Here is a 14,682-nt window from a genome sequence, read left to right as displayed (position 1 = left end):
TCATCACGTTACCATGAGTCCTCGGAGAGGGGAGGCATATAAATCCAGTAAATAAATAATAATTTTTTTTAAAAAAAAGATTTTGAGACTTTGGAAAAAGTGCAATGAAGAGAGCAACTAAGAGGATGAAAAACCCAGAGGCAGAAACATATGAAGAACGGTTGGAGGATTTGGGTTTGGCTAGAGAAAAGAAGGACCAGGATGGGGACATGATAGCAGCATTACATAGTATTTGAGGGGCTGCCACAAAGAAGAAGAGGGAGGGGGTCAAGTTATTCTCCAACCTACCAAAGGGCAGGAAAAGAAATAATGATTGGAAAATTAATCAAAGAGAGAAGCAACCTGGAATTAAAGGAGAAACGTCCTAACAGTGAGGACAATGAACCAGTGGAACAGCTCGCCACGAGAAGTTGTGGCGGCTTCATCCATGGAGGTTCTTAAGAAGAGACTGGAAAAACCACTTGTCCGAAATGGTATAAGGTCTCCTGCTTGAGCAGGAGGTTGGACTAGAAGACCTTTAAGATCCCAGCTTGATTCTGATTCTGAGCCTCGATGGGAAGACACTGTTTGCTTAATAAGGGGGGGGGGGATAATAATAGAATCCTTGAACATCTGTCCCTCCATCCCTCCTTCCCCCAGGGGCGTCCGGCTCTCTGTAACAGCTCCTTGTCTCCATGGGAAAACTCATCCGTTCCCTGGGAAATTAATTGTGAGTCACTTTTCAGGAGATAAGGAAACACAACTTCTGTCGGAGAGCAGAGCCTGTATCATTTCTAAAGAAGTAGGTCATTTCGTGAGAGGGTTTTTGCCCCCTACCCACAGAAGACAATTGTCCTGTGTTAATGGGCGCATTCATATTCATAAACGTTGGTAAACTTGTTCCGAAGTCGTGAGCCAGTTAATATGTCGCGGCAAAACACGAGGTCCAATGTCTCAAAAGTGCACCTGGAAGAGGTTTCACTTCTCCTCCAAGAAGCTTCCTCGGTTCTTCATAAGTCAACTGGACTTTGTTCTTCCTTGAAGACGTTTCTCTTCTCATCCAAGGAGCTTCTTCAGAAGTCAATTGGACTTTGTTCTTCCTTGAAGACGTTTCTCTTCTCATCCAATGAGCTTCCTCAGATCTTCAGAAATCAATTGGACTTTGTTCTTCCTTGAAGATGTTTCTCTTCTCATCCAAGGAGCTTCTTCAGATCTTCAGAAGTCAATTGGACTTTGTTCTTCCTTGAAGATGTTTCTCTTCTCATCCAAGGAGCTTCTTCAGATCTTCAGAAGTCAACTGGACTTTGTTTTTCCTTGAAGACGTTTCTCTTCTCATCCAAGGAGCTTCTTCAGATCTTCAGAAGTCAATTGGACTTTGTTCTTCCTTGAAGATGTTTCTCTTCTCATCCAATGAGCTTCTTCAGATCTTTCAAAGGCAACTAGACTTTGTTTTTCCTTGAAGATGTTTCACTTTTCATCCGAGAAGCTTCTTCGGAAGGCAACTAGACTTTGTTTTTCCTTGAAGATGCTTCACTTTTCATCTGAGAAGCTTCTTCAGTTCTTCAGAAGGCAACTGGACCTTGTTTTTCCTTGAATATGTTTCATTTCTCATCCAAGGAGCTTCAATGAAACGTCTTCAAGGAAGAACAGAAGCCAGTTGCCTTTGGAAAAAGCATCTTTGGGAGACCATGATCTGAATGGATTTGTGGTATCATATCTGGTGGCTCCTCAATCAATTTCAGGTTGATTAAGTCCAAATCCGATCACATTTGTTCAAATCTTAAGATTGTTTCAGAACTGGGATTCTGGAGAAACTCCTAGGATGAATCTGAATTAGCAACCAGCTGTGGGTTCTATTTAAGTTCTACTTAAGTTCTACTTTCCTCCTGCTTGGAGAAAGGAGGTGACTAAGCCCAAAAGTGCCGGACTAAAGTTAAATATCTGCACACTTTGACGGAAATGAGGGCCGCTTGTGAGCTTGCTGTCTAGAATGGACCAACCATAAACCGTGGTTTGCAGAATTAAAACTCACCCTATCTCCATATTTAGTCCAAGCTTCGCAGATGACACCCTGGTTAGACAAGCTATCCAAACTTTGGTGGACGTGTTGGACGTGGACGTTTTATCCGGTCAATGTCAAGGCGGCCTTGGACAAAACAATGAAGTTGTTTCTTTTCGCAGGGCGACATCAACTGAGGACAAATAGCACTGTTGATAAGTGCTGATCAGCGGAGAGTCTGTCGAATTGTAATTTTAACACTTCACAAACGCAACTTTTCAAGAAGAGGGCTTTGTTCCCTGAAAAGGTTTCGGTTCGTGGACTGCAGAAAGCTTTTCTTCTTGGCATTGAGTGCCATTTCGCTTCGTAGAACTTGTGTTTTCTGGCCACCTTTTGGTTCGTTTCACAACCACTTCATAACCTTTTGTTGGAATTGTTTGACAGGCAGGTGCTTGGCTGCTCCCTTGCTTTGATGGCTGTTCCCCCTTTCTGTCTTACAATGTTTGAGTTTTGCACAATGCAGATCACAAGCCCAGGCCTTTTCAGCTAGCAAAATCTTGGTTAGTAGATTCTTTCTTCCTTCCTTCCTTCCTTCCTTCCTTCCTTCCTTCCCTTCCTTTCCTTCCTTTCCTTCCTTCCTTCCCTCCATCTTTCTTTCTTTTTTCTTTCCATCCATCCTTCCTTCCTTTCCTTCCTTCTTCCTATTTCTTCCTTCCTTCCTTCTTCCTTCCTATTCCTTTCCTTCATTCCTTCCCTCCCTTCCTCCTTCCTTCTTTCCTCCCTCCCTTCTTTCCTTCCTCTATTCCTTCTTTCTTTTCTCCCTCCCTCCTTTCCTCCTCCCTCTTCCTTCCTCCTTCCTTCTTTCCTCCCTCCCTCCATCCCTTCCTTCTTTCCTTCCTCTATTCCTTCTTTCTTTTCTCCCTCCCTCATTTCCTCCTCCCCCTTCCTCCTTTCCTCCTTTCCTCCCTCCTTTCCTCCTTCCTTCTCTCCTCACTCCCTCACTTCCTTCCTTCATCCTCCTTCCTGCTTCTCTCCCCCCCTTCCTTCCCAAACCATTGGACCCTCCAGAAGTTGTGGTTGCTTCTACACTTAAGAAGAGATTCAGACCACCTTTTGACTGAAATGGCACAGGTCACCTGCTCTAACAAGGGGCTGGGCTAGAAGACCTCCAAGGTCCCTTCCAACTCTGTTATTCGGTTCTGTTACTTTGTTCGGTATCAGGATTATCTGTTGGTTTAATTTTTCTTTTTTAAAAAAACTTTTTCAGAGATGCAGCCAACTTTTAGCCAAGCCTGAATTTGGGGACGTTCTTCTACCCTCCCTCCCTTCTCCTCCTGCATCGGGTTGCCTTGCTGCTGCGTTTTCCTTGAGATCAAGCTTCTCTCCTCCTGCTGCAGCCAAGCCACTAACCCGAAAAAAACCAATGTGCTGCATTGCGTTACATATTCTGGCTTTTCTCTCCCCTCTCCTGGGCTTTTTGAAGCCTCCAATCCGTCTCTGATGGATGGCAAGCAGAGGTAGAGAACTTGGTGGTTTGAGGATTCTGGGGCAAAAGACTGGGGGGAAAAATGTCCCCAGATCACTGGGCACTTTTTTCAAATTTTAGAGGTGTCTGCGTTTCATTTTCAAAACACTGCTCTCCAGATTTAACTCTCAGCCCCATATCAGAAGGCAGCGGTGCTGGGATAGACAGCTTTTTCCCCCTGTATTTTTCCTCCAACTGACTACTAAGCAGTGGAAGTGATGTGCCCAGTGCCTGGAGGCTGTTGGGGACTGGATGGGTGTCAACAAACTCAAACTCAACCCAGACAAGACGGAGTGGCTGTGGATATTGCCTCCCAAGGACAATTCCATCTGTCCGTCCATTACCTTGGGGGGGGGGAACTATTGACCCCCACAGAGAGGGTGCGCAACTTGGGCGTCCTCCTCGATCCACAGCTGACATTGGAACATCATCTTTCGGCTGTGGCGAGGAGGGCGTTTGCCCAGGTTCGCTTGGTGCACCAGTTGCAGCCCTATTTGGACAGGGAGTCATTGCTCACAGTCACTCACGCCCTTATCACCTCGAGGTTCGATTACTGCAACGCTCTCTACATGGGGCTACCTTTGAAAAGTGTTCGGAAACTCCAGAACGTGCAGAACGCGGCCGCGAGAGCCATCGTGGGGCTTCCCAGATTCGCCCACGTATCTACAACACTCCGTGGCCTGCATTGGCTGCCGATCAGTTTCCGGTTACAATTCAAAGTGTTGGTCATGACCTTTAAAGCCCTACATGGCATTGGACCAGAGTGCCTCCGGAACCGCCTGCTACCGCACGAATCCCAGCAGCCGATAAGGTCCCACAGAGTTGGCCTTCTCCGGGTCCCGTCGACTAAACAATTTCGTCTGGCGGGCCCCAGGGGAAGAGCCTTCTCTGTGGTGGCCCCGGCCCTCTGGAATCAACTCCCCCCGGAGATTAGAACTGCTCCCACCCTCCTTGTCTTCCGTAAACTACTTAAGACCCACCTATACCACCAGGCATGGGGGATTTGAGACACCTTTCCCCCAGGCTTATTATAATTTATGTTTGGTATGTATGTGCTGTTTGGTTTTTAATTATGATAGGGTTTTTAGTTTTTTTAAAATATTAGATTAGATTTGTGCCAGTATAATATTGTTTTTATCGTTGTTGTAAGCCGCCCCGAGTCTTCGGAGAGGGGCGGCATACAAATCTAATAAATAGTAATAATAATAATAATAATTATTATTATTATTATTATTATTATTTACCTCCAACTTGCCATTGATCTTGGAGGAGATGTGGATTTTTAGACAGGTTTTGCTTCTCTGTCTAGTTCAGTATTTCTCAATTATTTTCTGTTGCACTCCCCCTAGGAAGAAATAAACATTTCATGTCGTCCCCCCCCCTCCCAATTCTCCTGCAGGACAATTGTTTGCAATATTCAGCACGATTTTGCTGAAAAAACCCTCAAGCGGCTTATCAGCGTGATTGGGGTGTAATGTGTTTAAGGGGCCCCCTTAATTTATTTGGCTCCATGCTGCCCACTGCCAATATTTTTAGACACAGTAAACATACCGGTCTTTCCTCGTCTCCCACCGTAGTCGCTACATAGGCTTCATCATATCTCCTCGTCTTAGCTTTTGGGAGACTTAACGTTTGTCCAGTTATCTCCATCTCTCTCCTCCTTTCTTTTCATCCCTGGCGACTTTTACATGGCGTCTCTTATGGTTTGTTATATGCAGTTTATATCTCCCACTACCCCCTGTGGCAAAAAAACATGTTCCTTGGGGTCGCATGCCCCCCCCCCAAGGGAGGGCCACCCCACTATTTGAGAAACTGTTCCAGGCCAAAGTTGAAGGTTGGGGAGACATATTTCTCTCCCAAGTTCCTTAACTAAGTAACTTAACCAAGTACTTAGCCAAGTAACTTCTTGGTTGTATCCTTAATTTTTTTTTATTAATATTGATTGTTTCCTTATTGCTTATTTGACCCCCTATGACGATCATTAAGTGCCTGCTCCAGAGCTCTTTTTAAAAATTTATTTATTTATTTATGTTTATTTTATGTTTATTTTATTTATTTTATTTTGTTTTATTTTTATATATATATACATTTTATTTATTAGATTTGTATGCCGCCCCTCTCCGTAGACTCGGGGTGGCTATTTAGATCATAAAGGTGGACTCACGGTCGGTCCTCAATTTACAACTGTTCATTTAGTGACCGTTCAAATTTATGGGGGGAAAAAAGTGACTTAACCGTGTTCCCAATTTAAGGATTTAAAACAATTGGTCCCTTTAAAAAAATAATGTAAAACAATACGGTTAAAAAGACGGACTGCGGTATAGGTGCAAGCATTTAACCCTTGCAGCGATTCACGTGGCGAGAGAAGTCGTAAAACAAGGCAAAGCTAATGTTTCGCTTAGCAACCTCAAGGGTTCCCAAAGCAACGGGACTGGCATCCTGATTTGATTCATTCATATATATATATATTTAAATAGAGGAGGGTTCTTGGCTGGGAGCCAGCCTGGGTTTCCGAAAGGGCAGCTGCTGTGGGATGGAGCCAGGCTGGCGAGAACCGGCCAAGAGTGTGTAATTCAGACTTGGTCTTGAGGGCAAGCCCCCCTCCATCCCTCATCACGTAAATCACGCAGTATCTTAGCACTGGGCAAAGCCGCAAGACCTGCTGTGTCCTAAGGGGTGGATTACCCGGAGCCAAAAAAAAGATGGGGAGGGAAAAGGGGACCAAAATTGGACCCTTTTTCAATATCGGTGGAGAACGGGGGCTGTGGCTTTTTTTTTAAAAAAGGACCAGCTCTCATTTTGGGGTTTCTCCCCTTTCCCCCCCTCCCCGAATTTGGAGGAAGGAGACAATTGAAGTTAGTGAGATATTGGATGCAGATTGTGTTGCTTGGCCCATCTGCAGAGAGTTCTTTAAGATTTCCTTCCTTCCTTCCTTCCTTCCTTCCTTCCTTCCTTCCTTCCTTCCTCCCTCCCTCCCTCCCTCCCTCCTTCCCTCCCTCCCTCCCTCCCTCCCCCCCCCCAAATAAACTTCATTTTAAGGCTTTGATTCTATAGTGAACACTTTTCTGAATTTCAATCTGTTTTCTCCCTACTCTTTCCTCCCTCCTTCACTCCATTTCTTCATCTCAGAATCCCTTCTCCCCCCCTTCTCTTCACTCTCCAATCTTTCCCTCCCTCTCCTCTAATTAATCTCAGGATCCCTTCCTCATTCACTCACTCCCCTCTCCTTCCCTTCTCTCCTTCTCCACTCCTCCCTCCCTCCCTCCCTTCCTTCCCCAACCATTACAGCTTTTAGGATATGTCAATTTCAATTCCCAGCATGCCGGTTGGGTAATTCTGGGAGTGGAAGTCCAAAATTGGCAAGCACTGCCCCAGAGCATAAATCTGTGAACCGCCCTTATCGGGGCTCAGGCCAGCTCTCCCGTCTCGTAGTTATGGTGCTCTATCCTGCCGCGGCTCTGAAAAGGTTGCGAGGTTGTTAATCTCCGGCAGTCACATGGGATGACCTTGAATCGGAGCCGCCCTGGCTTAAAATTGGCCACCTTCTGTCACTCAAATATGTCCGGCGTCTGTCACCTGTTCTTTCTCCTCCCCAAATCTTGCCATGCAGCTTGAAGGCTGGAGTTAAGCCAAGTCCACTTCTTTCCACCTACCTACTATGTTTTCCCGAAAATAAGACCCTGCCTTGTATCTTTTTTGAACCCTGAAATAAGCACTTAGCTTTATTGCCGTGCACTCAAAAACCCAATTGGGCTTATTATCAGGGGCGGTCTTATTTTGGGCGGCGGGAACAGGGCTTGTAGAATTTCTCTTTCCCTACAAACTCCCATTAGGGACTCGCCAGGTTTCCGCAATCTGGGCGTTTCCCCATCTCAATATTCAAACACTTAAACCTTCTTAATTCCTTTGCAAGCTTCCTGACAGCAAGCAATTAATTGCCAAAACTCCATCCTTCCCTTTAATAGTCAGCCGTTTTGGAGGAAAAAAAACAGCTGAGACACTGCGAAGGACCTGTGCTTGGTTCAGCACTATTGATAGAACATTCCTTTTTTGGGGGCGAACCTGTTTTCTGGTCCGGCCCTTATCCTGTTGGAGTTAGGTGGCTTCCATTGACTTCTCCTGGAACTTTTTTCTTGCCGAAAACGTTTTCTAGAAATCACGCTGGGCTTTGCGTCTTTTAAGACGGGCTCGTCTCCCCAAGACGTCGACCAACACAACGCCGAATGGGGTTTTTTTTGTGTGTGCTCAGGCTTAAATCAAAACCAGGCGTGCCTCATTTCACTAGGTGTCCCGAGCCGATGCTCCTTTCTTCCTCTTTCCACACCGCTTTCCCAGAACCTGTAAAGGACCTGCGGGAAATTAATTAAACACATGAACAGAGTCTCCTGCTCCAGACTTCCGGTAGGCCCATTGGGCTGTTTTCTGAAGCCCGGGGAGGGTGAAAAATGGCCCAACAGGCCTACCAGAAGTTTGTTTCTGAATTTCCAGTTGGCCCGCTGGGTCTGGGTTTTTTTGCCATCCACAGACTCTGGAGGCTTTCCTGAAGCCTGGGGAGGGTGAAAACGGCCTCTCCCGCCCTCCAGAAGGCTGAAATAGCACTTTAGAATTTAGACTTACATGCCGCTTTGCAGTGCTTTCCAGGCCACTCTAAGCGGTTTACAGAGAGTAAGCCTATTGCCCCCAAAAATCTGGGTCCTCATTTGACTGACCTTGAAAGGACGGAAGGCTGAGTCGACCTTGAGCCTACTGAGATTCGATCTGCCAAACTGCTGGCAGCCGGTGATCAGCAGAAGCAGCCTGCAGGACAGCAGAACCCAACCCTCAATAGGGTTTAGGACAGTGATGGCGAACCTTTTTTTCATCGGGTGCCGAAAGAGCATGGGCGCGCATTATCACACATGCGTGAGTGCCCACACCCATAATGCAATGCCTGGGGAGGGCGAAAACAGCTCCCCCGCCCCCCGGAGCCTCTCTGGAGGCCAAAAATAGCCTGTTTCCCAACTTCTGTTGGGCCCAGTAGGCTCGTGTTTCGCCCTCCCCAGGCTCCAAAGGCTTCCCTGGAGCCGGATAAAAACGCCCTCCCCCATCCCCTCTGGAGGCTTTCTGGAAGCCAAAAACGCCCTCCCAGAGCTTCTGTGTGAGCCAAAAATCAGCTGACCGGCACACACAGGCCTGTTGGAGCTGAGCTAGGGCAACAGCTCGCATGCCAGCAGATATGGCTCTGTATGCTACCTGTGGCACCCATGCCATAGGTTCGCCATCACTGGTTTAGGCTAAGTGTTGGTGCTTTTTGTGGGATCCTGGTCTTCCCTGGTCCTTCTCTTCCCTAAATTCGCCTCCTCCACTTCTCCTAAACCCGGCTGAGCGTCCTTCCCTTCTCCCGCTGCTGGTTCTTCTTCCTCTCTCAAATCTTTGCCTGCATACTGCAGTCAGTTCCTGCTCCTCTCTCTTTCACCTTTTGCCGGCTTGCAAAGAGTTAAATTCCTCTCCGCCGGGGAAAGTGAGTGACGTGTGCCTGTGAAGCTATTACGAAAGGCCCCGGCTCTGTGCAACGCCTTCGTATCACATGCCTTGCTGGCAGAGAACGGGCCAAATTCCCTTAGCCGGAGAGACTTCCCTTTTTAAGTAGGGAGGGCCGGGCCGGCTCAGCCAATGGGCAGCCGAGGCGGCCCCGGTTCATAGCCGGGCGTCATGCCCACTCGCACCGGCATTTCGGCATTTCCTCTCTTCCCGGCAAGGCCAGACCCGAACGAAGCCAAGAAGGAATCCGGGTGGTTTGGGAGTCTTATCATCTCGGCTGCGCAGCTCGGGCGAGGGGGGAGATGCTTTGCCTGTGTCTCTATGTGCCAAACTTCGGCGATTCCCAAGCGGAGTTTGAATACTTTGAATCCAGAGGCCTCCCCGCCCAGCTCAAATCCATCTTCCGGCTGAGCCTTTTGATCCCTTCCCAGGAATTCTCCACCTATCGGCAGTGGAAGCAGGTAAGGATGCGGCTGGGAAAGCAAGAGAGAGAGGCAGGGGGTGGGTGGGTGGGTGTCCCCCCCCCCGCTCTGATAGGACCTTTTCCTCCCCCCCCTTCCCCCCGAAGCTTTTTTGGATTGAGAAAAGGATAAAATTGACCATTTTGCCTTGAATAGCTTGGCACCGAGGCCAAAAGTAATTGCTGCATGAGTCCCAGCGACCTCTCAGGTCCCACAGAGTTGGCCTTCTCTGGGTCTAGTCAATTTGACAATATCGTTTGGTGGGGCCTTCTCTGTGGGGGCCCCGGCCCTCTGGAATCAGCTCCGCCCAGAGATCCGTACTGCCCCACCCTCCTCGCCTTCCATAAGAACTTCAGAAACCCATCGATGCCGCCAGGTTTGGGGTCACTAGCCCCTTACTTCTGGCCAACGAGTGCAATGGATGCTTGTTGTTTGAATGTGAATGAATGATTCCGGGGTTTTTTAGAGTAGTTAATTATATTAATTGGGTTTTAGATGTTGTATAACTGTTTTTTATTATGTTGTGAGCTGCCCCAAGTCCTCGTGGAGGGGCGGCATACAAATCCAAGAAAGAAAGGAGGAAGGAGGGAAGGGAAGGGAGAGGGAGGGAGGGAGGGAGGCAGGGAGGAAGGAAGGAAGATGAGAAAGGGATGATGGATGGATGGAAGGAAGGAAGGAAGATGAGAAAGGGATGATGGATGGATGGAAGGATGGATGGAAGGAAGGAAGGAAGATGAGAAAGGGATGATGGATGGAAGGAAGGAAGGTGGGAAGGAAGGAAAGAAGGAAGGAAGATGTGAAAGGGATGATGGATGGATGGAAGGAAGGAAGGGAGGTGGAAAGGAAGGAAGGGAGGAATTAATTGACTTTTACCCCCACCCCATTCCATTTATGATGTATGTTTGGTTTTTATATATTAAGGGGTTTTAATTTGCTTTTAGTATTGGATTTTATTGTATATTTTCATGATTGTTGTTTGCCACCCCGAGTTTTCGGAGAGGGGCGGCATATAAATCCAATAAAACTAAACTAAACTAATGATCATTTACTTTTGATCACTGAATCATTGCATAATAATTACCGGCAAAGCAAAATATGAAATCGCTTCTAAAGCCTTAGGAAGAGGTGGACAAAAGGGAGAGATGTAATCTCCATACTTTTTACTTTGGATTCGATTTCCAAACGTTGTTCCCCCATACAACTAATGTACTTTGATTCCGTGTCACGGGCTCGCTTAGATTCATGGTCTCAACTAAGAAATAGGCAAAGGTGGATTATTTATAAAAAAGGAGGGCTTATAAATGAGGCCTGCTAGAATAGAACCCAAGTATTGTTAGCATCTGAAAGAGAAGTTGGCTGCGCTGGTTGTGACCTCTAAACGTAGCCGCTCCCCTGCAATTGTCTTCTGATTTTAAGTTCCCTTCTCAAGTTTATACTGTTCCGCCTCTGGGTTTTTGCTTTCCACTTCCGTCTATATCAAAGAGACCCGAGCAGCGGGCATAAAGCGTCGACTTCCTGGGTTTCTCCAGGCTTCGCTTCTTCACCTATCGGAACTTTCCACCTTCGCTCCTAATTCCTTCCTTCCTCTCTTCCAGCTTGACCTACTTTCCCAAAAGCGAGGCTCTTTGGTGACTTCCGATTGCGCCCGCTTGGGTTTGTTTGAGTGCCTAATTTTGGGGCGCCGGGGAGATTTCCTTCCTGCCTCGGTTGTCACTGAGACAGGGGAATGAGTAACGCAGATGGAATTTCTCTGGCTTCCTTTGAAAAGAACGCTCGTGGGCTTTTTCTTGAAGCCTAGCCTGTTCTCGTGGTTAGACCGTCCAGAAATGTGGGAGCTATGCCCCAGTCCAGCTCAGCTAGGTTGGGGAGGGGGGTCTTCCAGCTGAGGAGCTTCCTTTTACTGTAGTTCCTGACCCTGCACAAAGTTCAAAAAAAAGGATGGGGAAAATCATCTCGGAGAACGATCAGGGAGAGGAGGAGGGGAAGCAGAGAAGGAGGAAGAGAAAGGGAAGGGGAAGAGAAGGAGGAGGAGGAAAAGGTGGATAAGGAAAGGAGAAGGAAAAGGAGGAGGAGAAGAAAGGGAAGAGGAGGAAAAGGAGAAGGGGAAGGAAAGGAGGAGGGAAAGGAAGGAGAAGAAAGGGAAGAGGAGGAAGAGAAGGGGAGGAGGAGAAGGGGAAGAGAAGGAGGAGGAAAAGAGGAAAAGAAAGAGGAAAGGGAGAAGGGGAAGAGAAGAAGGAAAAAGGAAGAGGAATAGGAGGAGGAAAAAGGGGAAAGGGGAAGAGAAGGAGGAGGAAAAGGAGAAGGAAGGAGAAGAAAGGGAAGAGAAGGGGAGAAGGAGAAGAGAAGGAAGAGGAAAAGGAGGAAAAGGAGAAGGGGAAGAGAACGAGAAAGGAAGAGGAATAGGAGGAGGGAAAGAGGAGGAAAAAATGGGGAAGGGGAAGAGAAGGAGGAGGAAAAGGAAGGAGAAGAAAGGGAAGAGGAGGAAGAGAAGGGGAGAAGGAGAAGAGAAGGAGAAAGGTAGGGGAAGAGGAGGAGGAGGAAAAGAGGAAAAGAAGGAGGAAAGGGAGAAGGGGGAGAGAAGAAGGAGGAAGGAGGTGGAAGAGGAAAAGGAGAAGTGGAGGAAAAGGAGAAGGGGATAGAAGAGAAAAAAGGGAAGAGGAGGAGGAGAAAGGGAAGGAGAAGAAGAAGAAGAAGGGAAAGAGGAAATAACTTGGAGATAGTTGATGGATTGTGGTGCATCTTTATGAAGGAATCAGCTTTCAGCCCTGATGGGCTGGTCTAGAAATTGCCCTGGGGGAAAATTTCCAAACATGGCTTATGCAAATGTGCGCTAAGGAGAAACCTGCATTCCTCTGTATCAGCTGAGCAAGGACCTTGGGAATTATCTAGCTTGAGTTTCGTTCCTGAAAACCACATCCATGGACCACATTTCCAGATAGCACGTTTTTGGCAATGGTAGGTTATTTTAAGGCTTGAAGCTTAGAAGTTTGCTCTTGTTCAAAAATAAAATGTAGGAACCTCCAGCTGAGGCCTCCACCCACTCAGCTCACCAACACTATGAGTTGTCCGGATGACGACCTCAACTGAAGGTTAATTCCAGACTTGGCATAGTGGAGATGGGAAGGTGTTCAGCAACTTGGACTTCCTTTCATACTTGCAGAAGTAACAGCAGCAGTCTCTGATAATTGCCCCACCAACACAGAACTGGGGCACACCCTTGAAAAGAACTCTGTGGGTTGCCAGCGTTTCATCAGGGCACAGCCAACACTTTGACACTGTGTAGGCATCCGTGTAGGGTTTGATGTTCAGTTTGGCACCTTGTAGGCATCTGTGTAGGGTTTGATAGTCAGGGCATCACTAATGCTTTGGCAGCATGTAGGCATATGTTTAGGGTTTGATGTTCAAGGCACAACCAATACTTTGACATCAGGTTGGCATCTCTGTAGAGTCTGATGTTCAAGGGAACACCAACGCCTTGACACTGTGTAGGCATCTCTGTAGGGTTTGATGTTCAGGGCACCACCAATACTTTGACACTGTGTAGGCATCTCTGTAGAGTCTGATGTTCAAGGGAACACCAACGCCTTGACACTGTGTAGGCATCTCTGTAGGGTTTGATGTTCAGGGCACCACCAATACTTTGACACTGTGTAGGCATCTGTGTAGGGTTTGATGTTCAGGGCACCATCAATACTTTGACACTGTGTAGGCATCTGTGTAGGGTTTGGTGTTCAGGGCACCACCAATACTTTGATACTGTGTAGGCATCTGTGTAGGGTTTGATGTTCAAGGGAACACCAAAGCCTTGACACTGTGTAGGCACCTCTGTAGAGCTTGATGTTCAGGGCACCACCAATACTTTGACACTGTGTAGGCATCTGTGTAGGGTTTGATGTTCAAGGGAACACCAACATCTTGACACTAGGCATCTGTGTAGGGTTTGATGTTCAGGGCACCACCAATGCCTTGACACTGTGTAGGCATCTGTGTAGGGTTTGATGTTCAAGGGAACACCAACGCCTTGACACTAGGTATCTCTGTAGGGTTTGTTCAAGGCACCACCAACACTTTTGACTCGGCGTTGGCATCTCCGTAAGGGTTGATGTTCAGTTCCTCATGCTCAGTACCAGATAACACCAAGGCGTTCTCTCTTTTTTATATTACGGCATTGATTAATCATTAATTGACCTAGAGGGACAAGTCTGGGTCCAGCAGAAGCACATGACAATGTAGTAATTTCAGAATTGGCCTTGGATTTTTATCACACATGCCGTTCTCTTTGCATTGACATTTTGCCCAATCTGCCTCCAGCACCTCTTTCCCCACAGTTCATCCCCCGAATCTCTGCATACGACACCCACAGGCCAAAGCTCCTATTCCAGACTCAAAGTCTCAAATTTTATAGCCACCAAAGTCATTGTTACAAGGAACGACATCCATGGATTTTAGGAAAAGGGCCTTAGATTTTCCAGTTTGAAGCCTATGAAGTATGCGAAGGAGCAGGATTCTCCCCCCGTGCCTTCTTCTTCTTCATGCAAGAAGATTAATGCGAAGACCTGAAATATTTTGGCACCGGGCACAACAGGAGTTGCATGTTGCAATTTTAGAAACACCCTAACTGAGCCAACCCTAACTCCATGCCAATCGGGCAGCTGCTGTCAAGTTACTTCTTCTCCCCTTTTGGCAATCCACGACAATTGTTCTGGGCAGGAGAATTTAGTATTTCAGGATGGTGGTTTATTATTATTATTATTATGTTATTATTGTTATTTATTCATAAGACAAAACAAAACTCAGATTGAGGATTCCTTTTCCCCAAGTGCATTATTTTACATTTGGAAACATTGAACTGCGGTTTCCATTGCTTTGACCATTTATCTAGTAAAGCTAAATCATTTACCATATTACAGACGCCGCCCGGAATATCAACCCTATTGCACACTATTGAGCAGTATATTTAACGTTCCAATATTGTTTACTATTAGCTATTTACTTATTTATAATTTAATTATTTATTCATTATTCCTTGATCTTTTATCTAGCCAATCATAGACCTTATCCCAGACTTTATAATATTCTGCTTCTTCTTGTCCTCTCAACCTGGATGTGATATATTAATGCCCCCTTCCAACATTTCTTAACTTGCTTCCTTTTATCAGGGGCAAAATGTGCATAAATTTGGCCTTGCTGCCTGCCTG

General features: G+C 46.8%; 3 protein-coding genes across 4 annotated transcripts in view; 1 reads left to right on the top strand and 2 right to left on the bottom strand.

The window, feature by feature from the left end:
- The window catches only part of ST6GALNAC4 (ST6 N-acetylgalactosaminide alpha-2,6-sialyltransferase 4), a 683,294-nt gene that overhangs the window by 161,592 nt on the left and 507,020 nt on the right, over positions 1-14,682 (bottom strand). The window lies entirely within an intron of this gene.
- The window catches only part of ST6GALNAC6 (ST6 N-acetylgalactosaminide alpha-2,6-sialyltransferase 6), a 490,277-nt gene that overhangs the window by 183,683 nt on the left and 291,912 nt on the right, over positions 1-14,682 (bottom strand). The gene's annotated exons all lie outside the window — the stretch shown is intronic.
- SLC25A25 (solute carrier family 25 member 25) overlaps positions 1-14,682 on the top strand; it is a 59,408-nt gene that overhangs the window by 24,554 nt on the left and 20,172 nt on the right. The window contains exon 1 of one of the 2 annotated variants that reach the window (XM_070758810.1): positions 9,222-9,484. The exons of the other annotated variant lie outside the window; for it this stretch is intronic. Coding sequence (XP_070614911.1) covers positions 9,326-9,484 — 159 coding nt within the window. The 5' untranslated portion in view covers positions 9,222-9,325. Of the gene's footprint in view, positions 1-9,221; positions 9,485-14,682 lie in introns of those variants that run through there. 2 annotated transcript variants of the gene reach the window in all.

The sequence above is a fragment of the Erythrolamprus reginae genome, chromosome 8 (genome assembly GCF_031021105.1).
Source record: "Erythrolamprus reginae isolate rEryReg1 chromosome 8, rEryReg1.hap1, whole genome shotgun sequence".
Classification (NCBI taxonomy): Eukaryota; Metazoa; Chordata; class Lepidosauria; order Squamata; family Dipsadidae; genus Erythrolamprus; species Erythrolamprus reginae.
This window is presented reverse-complemented; position numbering and strand designations above follow the sequence as displayed.